Source organism: Ranitomeya imitator, chromosome 5, assembly GCF_032444005.1.
Source record: "Ranitomeya imitator isolate aRanImi1 chromosome 5, aRanImi1.pri, whole genome shotgun sequence".
Classification (NCBI taxonomy): domain Eukaryota; kingdom Metazoa; phylum Chordata; class Amphibia; order Anura; family Dendrobatidae; genus Ranitomeya; species Ranitomeya imitator.
Window position 1 is genome coordinate 654,766,343 of NC_091286.1, and position 13,403 is coordinate 654,779,745.

Below are 13,403 nucleotides of genomic sequence, written 5' to 3' on the forward strand. Positions count from 1 at the left end.
CAAGATGAGAAATATGTGAAAGCTGAAACATTACGTCACTTGTGATTAAACCTCTCCTGCATTTTACCTCCTTATTTGAGTGCAGTCATTATCTGATGACACGTCTGAGATGGATGGATATATTGACAGGTCGTCTTTTCGTGTTGTGTATGTATTTGAATATAAATAAATGTATGAGTTAACCTTTTAACTTCTGCCAATAAATAAGACAAAAAGGTTACTGTATATAAGAAGCAATTTATTGTGATTTCATGGCACTGGGCTGACGTGGGATCTAGTCCTTAGTTCTGCCCACGTAAAATGATCAAATCCACTAGAACTGACGTTGAAGGATGATGGCTTCCTCTGCCCCTTCCAATTTACTGGTACATGGTTATTACTGACATGTACCAAGCAAGCTGGACTGGGCAGGGGGAAGTCTTCCTGTGCAGTCCGAAGGTTCCCAAACCTGCCCCCCACGTCTCACATCCGTGGGGATTTACAAAATATAGTGAGGAGGTAAATCTGCTCTTCACTTAAATGCACTTAAAACCAGACATTAAATTTTCAAATTTGAGGTCAATGTAAAATTTCACAATCCTTTGTCGGCTCTAAAATTGATGACGAGGTGATATGAAAATGTTCTTCTCTCCAAACCTAAGGTTTGTGCCATCTGGAAATCTGCACAGATGCGTTAACAGAGTTGGAAATTGTAGAAAAAGGAACTTGACAAATGATGCATCCAGTTTCTGATACGTGCTGCCCATGAATATCATCTGACAGGTGTAGGTCTTTTTAAAACGCTGCAGCATTTTTTTCAGACCTGCTTTAAAAGCCACCGTTGACCAGGACGAGCTGTCTACCAAGGTGTTGGCAGTAAATCCTGGGAATCCACCATTCACACTAGTCCTACTTTACAGCCCAGCTTGTTCCCGAGGCTTTTAGCATAGTCAGACAGGCAGGTCCCTGATGGCTTCCAGTCACCTGGATTGACAGGTCTTTCCTTTTATGCATACATAGGCAGTCACTAGCAGTGCGTAGGAAGAAGCCACCAGGGACCTGCCTTTCTGAGTTAAAAATGCAGCTTGGTCCAAGGCAGCTTTAAAACTCTGAATAGCGTATGTATGGCTGGGATCATACATCCACGGGCAGCATGTGTCAGGCATTGGCTGTATCAGCCATCTGGATCACTTCTGGAATTGCCACCTGGAAAAGTAGAAGAAAATGTTAGATACATTTTATGACAAAGATGAAAATTCACTGTAAACCAAGTTTTCGGGAGATCAGTATCGTAGATCAGCTCCACAAACTACAGCTATATTGTCTTAACCAAACCACAAATCCCGTCACATGAAAATGGCATGCAAGGAGGTTCATAACCACTATGCCAGGAGAAGGAAATATCTGTGTAAATAACCCCAATCCTGACCAGACTTCTCTTACAAATTAGATAGCAACATATTCCAAAACATTTAAAAATTCTGAAATACTTACACCAGGTTTTGAGGAAATAAAATGAACATACAAGAGCCACATCCTAGGTCAGAGCTTAGTGGTCATTGGCCTAAATATGGATGAGGGGTGTAATGATGACTTTGTAGCTTCACAGGAAGATGGACACTCATGGTTCAGAGGAAATAATCAAGATTTGTCATTCATTAATTTTAGGGTGATGTTTTAACCGGATTCAAATGAAAAATACTAATTAATGCAAATGGAAACACAAGGCAGAAAATGAGCCTGATCCTACATAATGGTCTGTAAAGTGTAACCGTCATCTTCATGTGGGCTTTTGCTTTATAATACAAATAATTAAGCTACTATATCTTGCCAGAGAAATCTGCTTCTTTCTCTACAGATTAAACCCCGAATAGAGCATTTTGACTATCAAATCTGGTACCGTGAAGACACTCTCCCATTACAGTCACTCCACAGCCCTGGTTGCTATGGATACAATTCGGAGTCCATTTTGGTGGAGTTGGTATAAAATTATGTGACTTAAAACATTAAATTGGGTTCAGTATTTTAATGCAGGATGTGCTGAACATCTTTTAAGATCCATGGATCTGTGCTTATAATTGAGATGAATCTGTACAGGAGGAGCTTTATTGAGCAAATACAGAGAAAAGCACGGATAAGGAATGCCTGCAACCCTGCACTGGTCTCAAGAACTGCTAATGAGAACAGGATTAAGGCAAGAACTATTGTAAATCTACAGAACTAAGATCAGATTTCAGGTCATCTATGAAGGAGGATCTGATGGAGGTGATACAATTTCTCAGGAATTTATAGACTCTACAAATGTTGTCCAGTACATTTTTGTTAAACTGTTATTTTCTCCCCACTTAGCGCCATGTATGAGGGAGCCGGAGGTTTCTTACCAACTCCACAGCCCTGATCGCAAATGTCAGACTTTCCCCATTACTGAGATAAGAGCAGGAAGTTGCAATCAAATAATCGGTAAGACGAAACCTCTGACTCCATCATATGTGGCTCATATTTAAGGAAGGTTTACTGTAGAAAAATAACATCTGGCTTTTAAATGGCATTGATACAGGGATCAAGCTATTTAGATAGAACATGGTTATTAAAATACAACATTACAGCAAAATAATTGTGAATATTCAATACATTATGTAGTGTGGGAGGACAGTGTGCATAAATATTAGTAAATTTTTCTTCAATTAATTTCTGAGATCCATCAGTTGAGATGTCAGGTCATTTATGAAAGATCTAATTAGTTTAAGCAGTTCTTGAGATGAGTGCAGGTCTGCTGGCATTCCTCATCTTTTCCTTTTTCCTCAACATGCACTTGCTCGCTAATAAAGCTCGTCCTTTCAAGAGCCGCGCAAGTTCATCTCCACTAAGAACAGAGATCATTAGATCAGGAATAGACATTTATTGGACATTGCAGAACTTTACCAAATCCATATGCAGATATTCGGCATATTCTACATTGAACTACTGTACCCAATGTATTACATATTTTAGCAGTCGGACTTTATTTTGGTGGAGTCTGTATAAAAAAGGTCAAACTCCACAGCCCTGGCTGCTATGAATAACATACTATCGAAGTAATGGATTACTGTTTTTCTTGTAGGATGTAGTGAGGCAATAATGGTGTCCTCAGATGAGATGGCAGCAAGACGGTGGTTTAACTTATGCTATTTTAAAAGGAATCTTGTAGCAAACTCCTTAATATTCATTTTATACAGGATAAGAAAGCCATAGATATTTAAGGAAATGCCTGTCATAAAGGCTTTATCTGACTGGGCTCACCTACCTCTTGATTTGATGACGCAAAACTTGATCAGACGTCCCTTGGCCCATGTTCTCATGACTTGGATAATGTCCTCGATCTCCTGGCCTCCTTTGCCGCCTGGTGAGTCTGGTGCTTGGATCAGAGAAATTAATAATCTTTAAAAACCAGGAATGCAGCCTAAGTTTTCCTCTGGAGTAAAATCAAGAAAAGAATAAATTCAAGACTAAAACAAATCTGCCTAATATAGTAGATCATTGTATGGCAAGAAGTCCCTAAAACCAATATAAATAAAACAAAAGGACATGTAATTGAGGCATAGTTTAACCAATTTCACCAAAAAACACAACCCCTGATTTGTTGGATTCTTATTCTAGAAACTAAGCGGCACTTGCTTATGTCAAACTTTTGGTTCAGTTTGGGATCTGCAGACTGTCATAGTTACAAATATTTCTCCTTATAAAACTGCTAATTTAATGAAGGGTAGAGGCCATTCACATTACTTGGTTCATGTCCATCTAAAGACTTCTCTCTCTCTCTGAAATTCAGTTTCTGTGCTGGGCTGTAAGATACTAAAATCTGCTCACATCTCCTCCATGGGCTTTTAAAACGAGGCAAAGTGCATATATACCCTTGGTAAAATACCCTGATATTTGCACTTTGGACAAGCTGTAATCTTTCAATTCAGAAGACAACACAAATTGATATTGGGCAACATGCAAGATTGTGAGCTCTACACTTGGTGTTCTATAATACTGTATTCGAGTCACCGTGCTTGTAGGTCTGTTGCTATTCGACAGCCACAACACATGCAGGTTAGTATTAGAGGATACCGAGGATACTTTGTCAGCACACAAGTGCACTCTGTTAACACATTATCGGAGCATGCTCGCTCATCACTACTCGCCACTAGTGTTGAGCGATACCGTCCGATACTTGAAAGTATCGGTATCGGATAGTATCGGCCGATACCCGAAAAATATCGGATATCGCCAATACCGATATCCGATACCAATACAAGTCAATGGGACATCAAGTATCGGAAGGTATTCTCATGGTTCCCAGGGTCTGAAGGAGAGGAAACTCTCCTTCAGGCCCTGGGATCCATAGGGATGTGTAAAATAAAGAATTAAAATAAAAAATATTGATATATTTACCTCTCCGGCGGCCCCTGAACTCAGCGCGGGTAACTGGCAGGCTTCTTTGTTCAAAATCAGCGCTTTTAGGACCTGAGAATCACGTCCCGGCTTCTGATTGGTCGCGGGCCGCCCATGTGACCGCCACGCGACCAATTACAAGCCGCGACGTCACCGCAAGCTAATAACGCGCTCATTTTTAAAAATGAGCGCGTTAATGACTTTCAAAGACATAGCGGCTTGTGATTGGTCGCGTGGCGGTCACATGGGCGGCCCGCGACCAATCAGAACCCGGGACGTGATTCTCAGGTCCTAAAAGCGCTGATTTTGAACAACGAAGCCTGCCGGTTACCCGCGCTGAGTCCAGGGGCCGCCGGAGAGGTAAATATATCAATATTTTTTATTTTAATTCTTTATTTTACACATCTCTATGTATCCGATACAGATACCCGATACCACAAAAGTATCGGAATTCCGATACCGCAAGTATCGGCCGATACCCGATACTTGCGGTATCGGAATGCTCAACACTACTCGCCACATTACCTTGCAAGAGTTAAACGATCTCCACTTCAGATTCCAAGTCGAGGTTGGCGTTTTCTGACCAAATCAGCAGTGTCTCACTGGACGTAGAAATGGCTTCCACTGATGCATCGCCTATGATGATGCACTCGATGTCCCCTCGGTTCTCCACCACAATGTAGTGATCTTCACCTTCAATGACTATTAATTCAGTCTCAAAATTATCCATTTCATCGTTGTCCACAACAATCTCTTGAGAATGTTCAGGCACGTAGTCTTCTCCCCATGGAAAATGAAGGTAGTTGAGGACTACGTTTACTGGACTCCTGGTGGTGGGGTCTTCAGTGAACAGGGCGTGAAATAATTGTTGAGCACTGGCAGAAAATTTGGTCCAGCGTCCTGGGGGTGAAATGTAGCTTTGAAACCGTTGCCAGTGGATAAAGTCTTGGAAGAGAGGATCATCTTCTCTTGCTCTTTCCCATGGATAACATCCAGTAAAAGAGACAAAAAGCAGTACGCCAAAGGCCCAGGTGTCAATGGTGGGGCTTAGGTCTAGAGTTTCATGGCGTTGCAACTGACAAAGCTCTGGGGACATGAAGGGAATCAAGGGTGACATCGATGGTACGAGGGTACCGATGGCTCGTGTTAAACCAAAATCACTTAGCTTGACATGGAAGCAGTCTTTGTCCATGATTAGCACATTGTCTGGTTTAATGTCTCTATGCACCAGTGCTTGATCGTGCATGTATTCCAATGCTTTGGTCAACTGTAGCGCACAACGCTTCACCATCGCTTCTGGAATTCCAACCTGGAAAAGTAAAGGAAGCCATTCAATATCTGTTCACTTAAAATAAGTGGTAATTTTAAGATCATACATATTTCATCCCTCATGTTTTCTTTTAATTTCACCACCATAAATGTTCCCTGTGTAGTAAAATGCTTATAGGGGCAGTGAAGAGGAACAGGTAGTCTCAAAACGAGCATTTGATAACTGGCATAGAGCTGGTGGGTGCAGATCCTGCTGGAGCACACAGCAAATGGAGGAAGGAAACGTTTCTGGCACACAGACCAGGAAAAATCAAAGCTTATTTGAACATGGCATGACGAAATGTACAATTGGTGGAGAAAGGTGGCAGTTGATGGACCTAGGTCTTTATTCAACCTACTTAACTATGGCTAAAATAAAAACAACCTGATGCATCTCTGGCACGACAGTTCACCCTTTGACATTTAATGCATCAGGTTATGTTAGATTTATTTTAGCCAAGCTCAACTAAACCTTTTGATTTTTACCTGTTCGATGTACCAGAAACTTCTTTACTTCCTTTATTGTATTTAATTGTTGGCCCTGTAATAGTTTCTGGCACCACTGGTCCCTCACCTTTTCCATCTTGTGACTACAGATCTGTCCAATAGTTGGTGATCATTTAGTATAGTTAAGCGAATTTGTTATGGTCCCTGCTTATTCAGCAAGCTATAGAGCTTACCCAATAAGCTGCAGAGGGAACCTGGATACATGGAGCACGCCGGCAGTGCCGCATCTGCATGTCAGGGCTGTCATTGTCGCAACACATGCATGGAGAGCTGAACAAACGGGTGATATAAAGAAAAACCTTAATGGGTACTTAAATCTAGGATACCAATTTCTAATCTGACTTTCTAGTCAACATAAAACCACTAAAACGAATGTGCCAAAAGGGGGCAAGTAAGGAGTTTTTGCAGAGACCAGTGAGCCACAAGTTGGTTAACACTTTACTAGTATACATCAGTTTTAAAAAATTTAAATGTAATAAAAAAACATCCAGAGTTGTATCTACTGTATTTTTTTGGACTATAAGAGGCCCCTTTTTTTCCCCAAAAATATGTTGAGGAAAATGGGGAGCAATGTCTTATTTTGAATGAGGGATCGGTGGGTCACAGGAGGCAGGAGCTGGCTGCTGCACTAACTCCTGTACCCGCTGCTAAAGAGAAATGAATATTCACTGCTCTTCTTGCCCATGGGACTGTAGAGTAGTGAATATTCTGGCAGCTGTCCTCTGCTTCTAGTCAGCACATGCCATGAGCTGCTTAAAAGCATAAATTAGTTGCTGGTATCGAACATCACTCTATAATAAGTGTTTTTTTTTTCTGATGGGGTGGGGGGGGGCATTCATACCAGGATTGGGATGAGGGGACAATGGATTGGGGAAACATACGAGGGTAGGGGATATGAGAAAACATTGAAGCAAAATATGGTAAATTCTGTACTAATATCCTTCTCTAAAACCCATGTGTGTTTTTATAGTCTGAAACATACAATAGTTAAATATTAAATAGTGATGAGTGAATATTTTCATTGCTTGAGACTTCTTGAGCACGCTCGAGTGTCCTGATTATTTTTCTTGCCGCAGCTGAATGATTTACAGCTGTTAGCCAGCATAAGTACATGTGGGGGTTGCCTGGTTGCTAGGGAATCCCCACATGTAATCAAGCTGGCTAAGATGTAAATCATTCAGCTGCTGCAAGAAAAACTAAATCTCCGAGCACTAAAAAATACTGAGGACCCCCGAGCGCGCTCGAGAAGTCTCAAGTAACGAGTATATTCGCTCATAATTAATATGAAACATTTAGTGATTCTGAAATACTTACACCGGGTTCTATCAGTGAGTGAAGTGTTCCTGCAGGGGCCAAGTCCTGGGTCAGGACGTAGAAGTTATCAGAGTCCACAAAGATCGGGTGGGTGGAGATGATTCCTTCATGACTTGATAGCTGGATGGACACACACAGCTCATGGAGGAAATATTCATACTTTGTCTGTGTCTTCTTCATTAGCTTAAGGGCCACATTGTTTCCTTAATTAAAAGAGCAAAATTAATTAATATATCAAAGCAATTACTTTGGATAATGAATATTACTCTAAAGTTTAGTCTTTAACCCCTCAAGAGATCAGGTAATGTATTGCTCCATGATGGATGGATCGGATGTGAAAGATTGCAACTTATTTCTTTCCCTTTTGGCTCATTGGTATCCCTGCAGTATGATCACTTACTGATGGGTTGCTATTATAGATAATCAAATATGCAATCTAGAAAAGTGTAACCATTTTATTCCACACCACAAATGCTGCCAAAAATAATGCAAAAATTATGGATTATGCCGCTCTATGGACTATTTGGATCTGGTTCTGAGAGCCAGAACAACAATATTTTTCTAAAAGGGATTATGTAGTCAATATTAAGTCTACAGTTGCTGTGTGAGTGTAGACTGTGCGCTGCCAAAAATTGACAGTCCCAACTGGGAATGGCTGCCAAGTATGTGGTAATCATACTCCATGGCAGAATCAATGTAGTGGACATGGCCTTGTGCGACACCGCATCTACTGGACTGGTTCTGGCCAGGAATCTGCATATTTGACTGGAGACACTGGCAAATCTCGCAGCCTTTAGTGTGTGTACTGGAAGCCGGCTCGGACTGGCCCATAGGAGAGCAGGGGAATCCCCCAGCAGGCCCCTGTGCAGATATGGGCCCCCCAATCCCACTGTATGGGTAGTATGTGCCATAATTCACTTGAGATGCTGTTTTTTTTATCCAGAATGAATCATCATTCATTAACCACACTGCCCAGTTTATTATATAGAGGTAAATTTGTGGCCATGACACCACATCAGGACACATTGTATCGGTGAATCTTGCCTCCTGAGGAGCCCGCATGGGGCGAAACGCGTAGAGGCGCTGGGGTCTGAGGCAAACCGTGCGTTAATGGAGATAACTGCTTGGACTATGATATCTAGACATTATATATATATATATATATATATATATATATATATATATATATATATATATATATATACCGTATATACTCGAGTATAAGCCGACCCGAGTATAAGCCGACCCCCCTAATTTTGCCACAAAAAACTGGGAAAACTTATTGACTCGAGTATAAGCCTAGGGTGGAAATGCAGCATTTACCGGTGAATTTCAAAAATAAAAATAGATCATTATTTCCCCATAGCTGTGCCATATAGTGCTCTGCACCGTTCATATTTCCCCATAGGTGTGAACCATATAGTGCTCTGCACCGTTCATTGTGCCCCCTAGCTGTGCCATATACGGTGCTCTGCACCGTTCACTGTGCCCCATAGCTGTGCTGTGCCATATACGGTGCTCTGCACCGTTCACTGTGCCCCATAGCTGTGCTGTGCCATATACGGTGCCCTGCACCGTTCACTGTGCCCCATAGCTGTGCTGTGCCATATACGGTGCTCTGCACCGTTCACTGTGCCCCATAGCTGTGCTGTGCCATATACGGTGCCCTGCACCGTTCACTGTGCCCCATAGCTGTGCTGTGCCATATACGGTGCTCTGCACCGTTCACTGTACCCCATAGCTGTGCCATATACGGTGCTCTGCACCGTTCACTGTGCCCCATAGCTGTGCTGTGCCATATACGGTGCTCTGCACCGTTCACTGTACCCCATAGCTGTGCCATATACGGTGCTCTGCACCGTTCACTGTGCCCCATAGATGTGCTGTGCCATATACGGTGCTCTGCACCGTTCACTGTGCCCCATAGCTGTGCTGTGCCATATACAGTGCTCTGCACCGTTCACTGTGCCCCATAGCTGTGCTGTGCCATATACGGTGCTCTGCACCGTTCACTGTGCCCCATAGATGCTCCACATAAATTTGTGCCGCCGCTGCCGCAATAAAGAAAAAAAAACACACATACTCACCTCCCTTGATTGCAGCTCCCGGCGTCTCGTTCCGGCGCCTCCATCTTCCCGGCGTCTCTGCTCTCTGACTGATCAGGCAGAGGGCGCCGCGCACACTATATGCGTCATCGCGCCCTCTGCCTGAACAGTCAGAGAGCAGAGACGCCGGGAAGATGGAGGCGCCGGCCGGGAAGATGGATCGGCGCCCGGCGGCTGGAACGTGGACAGGTGAATATAACATACTCACCTAGTCCTGGCGATCCTCGCGCTGTCCCCTCCTGTCTTCGGTGCCGCAGCTTCTTTCTCTATCAGCGGTCACCGGCACCGCTGATTAGAGAAATGAATAAGCGGCTCCGCCCCTATGGGAGGTGGAGCCGCTTATTCATTTCTGTAATGAGCGGTCCCACGTGACCGCTGAAGAGAGGAAGAAGCTGCAGCGCCGAAGACCGTGGGATGGCAGGGACAGCGCGAGGATCGCTGGGACTAGGTAAGTATACCCCAGCGCCCTCACCCCCTCACCCGCCGACCCCACCGCTACCGTGACTCGAGTATAAGCCGAGGGGGGCACTTTCAGCCCAAAAATTTGGGCTGAAAATCTCGGCTTATACTCGAGTATATACGGTATATATATATATATATATGTCACACTCATATGTTTCTGGGTGACAGTCTAGAGTTGGTTCAGTTATCAACGTTATAACCTGATGAATCTATGAGTAAATTTGTGGACAGCAATATTTGCATACAGGTGAAAATTGGGTCTCCTCAAAATCAATATTACTGGTGGGCCCTTGGCACCATAGTCCGAGACTGACTGGAAGGTTTCAGATGTCAGTCTGTGACTGTAGACTTACCATTCTAGACCGGACAACCACTTTTAACCCCTTCATGACATTGACTGTACATGTGGGCACAGTGCAAGACACGAGACAGGGAGAGACACATCATGTGCAGTACAACTTAACTTGCACCATGTCAGCTGTTTTGGCGCTCAAAAAATAAGCCCTCACCCGGCCCGAAAACATGAAAAATGGAGACACTACGGGTATCGGGAAAACGGCACAATGTAGGTTTTTAGATAAGCAAATAGACATGTTTGCTATCGAAGTGGAGAAAATAAAAAAAACCTCCAATATTTTATTTTTTTTTTTTAAATACATATTGTGCTATTTTCCGATACCCATAGCGCATCTATTTTAAGGGATTCTGGGCTGGGTGAGGACTAATATTTTGCGTGCCAAGCTGATGCTTTTAATGATACCATTTTGGTACAGATTCCATCATTTGATCGCCCGTTATTGTATATTAATGCAATGTTGTGGTGACCAAAATACGAACTCTACGCCGTTTACCGATTGGATTAATTTCTATATATTGATAGACCGGGAGATTCTGAATGTGGCAATGACAAATGTTCAAATCACCTGCCACATTCAAATTAATACAATGAAAAAAATGTACATTTATTTATTTTATTTTACTTTCAATTGCTTTAACCTCTAAATCCCCAGGGGTATTTTCTTTCTTTTTTTGCATTTTTCTTTTTTTACTCCCCTTGTTCCAAGAGCCATTACTTTTAGTTTTTGGTCAACATGGCCACGTCAAGGCTTGTTTTTAGCTTGACCAGTTGTACTTTTGAACACCATTGGTTTTAACATATTGTGTATTGAAGGAAATAATAAAAAAAAAAAAATTCAAGTACATTAGAGTTGCAAAAAAGTGCAATCCCAGAGTTTGGGTTTTGTGTATTTTTTACCATGTTCACTAAATGCTAAAACAGACCTGCCATTGAATCTCCAGGTCATCACTAGTTCGTTGAAACCAAACATGTCTAGTTTTTTTGTTTATGAACTCGTAATGACCTGGAGAATCATAACGGCAGGTCAGTTTGGGCTTTTTGCGAGCATAAAAAAAATATGCTTTTTTTTTTTAATTACCAATTTCACCGCACTTGGAATTTTTTTTTCCTGTTTTTGAATGACACCGTTGGTTTTAACATATTGTGTACTGGAAAAAGTGCAACTTGTCACACAAACAAGCCCTCTCATGGCCATATTGACCAAAAAATAAAAAAGTTAAGGCTCTAGAAAAAAGGGGAGCATTAAAAATCACGCAAAATAAAAATAACTCCAGGGGTTAAGAGGTTAAAGCAAGTGAAAAGTGAGAATTTTAAAAATAAAAGTTCAAATCACCCCCATACTCGCCCCATTCAAAATAAAACAATTTAAAAAAATACACAATTGGTAATGTTGGATTCAGAATCACCCGACCTATATATTAAAATATTAATCCAATCAAACGGCGTAGCAAAAGAAAAGTTAGTTAGTTTAAAAAATCAACTCGGCACTCAAGCCCTCAACCAGCTACAGATCATGGAAAAATAGATGCTAAGGGTCTCTGAAACTAAAGGCTGCGGTGTGAACGTGTTAAGTGGCTCTTTTTTGTTGTGCTAAAGTAGTAAAATGTGAGAATTTATGTAATTTATAAAATGTTAAAAAATGGATCTTTTGTATCACTGGTTACATGATCAATACTATAAAAAACAAACCCATGCACTGTATGGGATGAAGGAAAACAAAATAATTAGATTTTCAATGGCAAAAGTAGAAACTAAGCTTTTGTCCTATAAATTGATTCCCCCACAATCCACCCAAGGAAAGATGCTACAGGTGGATTCAGAATTGTCCTATATATAGTTAGTCTTGCTACTCGCAAAAATAAAGTTGAAGATGAAATATAAAATAAAAACAAGTTAACCAAAAAATACACAACGTAATACTAAATCTACCCCATAGCAGTGCACAAATATTTATTTGTGCAATACATGAATAACAGAAAATGTCAGTCTTGACAGTTTTTTTAAGTATTGGATGCTTTGCTGTGGAAGCTTGTGCACCTGCTATGTTTATTAATTAATTTACTTTTTCGCAAATCAAACTTTGGTAGATATATGAACCCCGAAATGCAGCCAAGACCGATGCAACTCATCCAGAAATAACCCAGCTTTCATACAGCTATATTGCCCAAAAATAATATGGCTCCTGAAATTACCATGAACGAAGAAACAAAAATAGCTTTGTCCTAAAGCCACCATTCTTAAGGGGTTGGAAGAGTCACAGGAGTTGGGGTGCTACTGCATAGAATTATTTTTTTAACACTTTATCATGTTTTTTGTTTTTTACATAGGCAAACCTTTTTAAATGATCTGGTGGTGAGGACATGAATTGGTGACATCTGACACATCTAAGAGCACTTATCACAACTAATAACCGACCTTTAGACTACACGGCTCAGGGAAGACTTATGGTTTTCATGTTAAATAGTTTCAGAAATTAAAAATCACATATGACTAATTCACCCTTGTAATGTTAGGCCTTACCTGTCTTCTTCTCAGTAGCCATGACCACTTTGCCATAGGTTCCGCTGCCCAGTGTCTTCAAATACTGGTAGTCCTCCTCTTTGGTGTGGGTGACCATCGTAGATTATGACGAAATGAAAATTCAGTTGGTTTTCCTCAAGTAGGTTTTGATCTGACGTAGGACGAGCTGCAATCTCACAATTTGTGAAGTTGCTTCTCTAGGAGTTGAGTGCAAAGACCTTGTAGTAAAGATCCACATCACAAGTGACTGCAATGACCCTTCAGTCTTATATGGACACCATGGCCATGAGATTGAGATTCCTCCTCCTTCCACAGACAATGGGGTAAGTGACCGTCTAGTCATATGGAAATGAGATCTCTCCTTAAACACAAGTCTATTGTGAGTGGAAAGATCAGCCCAGGTACAAAAGGCATCTGGGTGGAGGCCATGCTTG

General features: G+C 41.6%; 1 protein-coding gene across 1 annotated transcript; it reads right to left on the reverse strand.

The window, feature by feature from the left end:
• Nucleotides 1–1,153: 1,153 nt before the first annotated feature.
• LOC138637915 (serine/threonine-protein kinase SBK1-like) lies at nt 1,154–13,066 on the reverse strand. Its single transcript, XM_069726837.1, has 5 exons — nt 12,970–13,066; nt 7,525–7,727; nt 4,999–5,704; nt 3,263–3,373; nt 1,154–1,185 (listed from the first exon to the last, which is right to left on the reverse strand). Exons 1-5 carry the CDS (start codon nt 13,064–13,066, stop codon nt 1,154–1,156), a joined length of 1,149 nt encoding a protein of 382 aa, XP_069582938.1.
• Between the last annotated feature and the right edge of the window lie 337 nt (nt 13,067–13,403).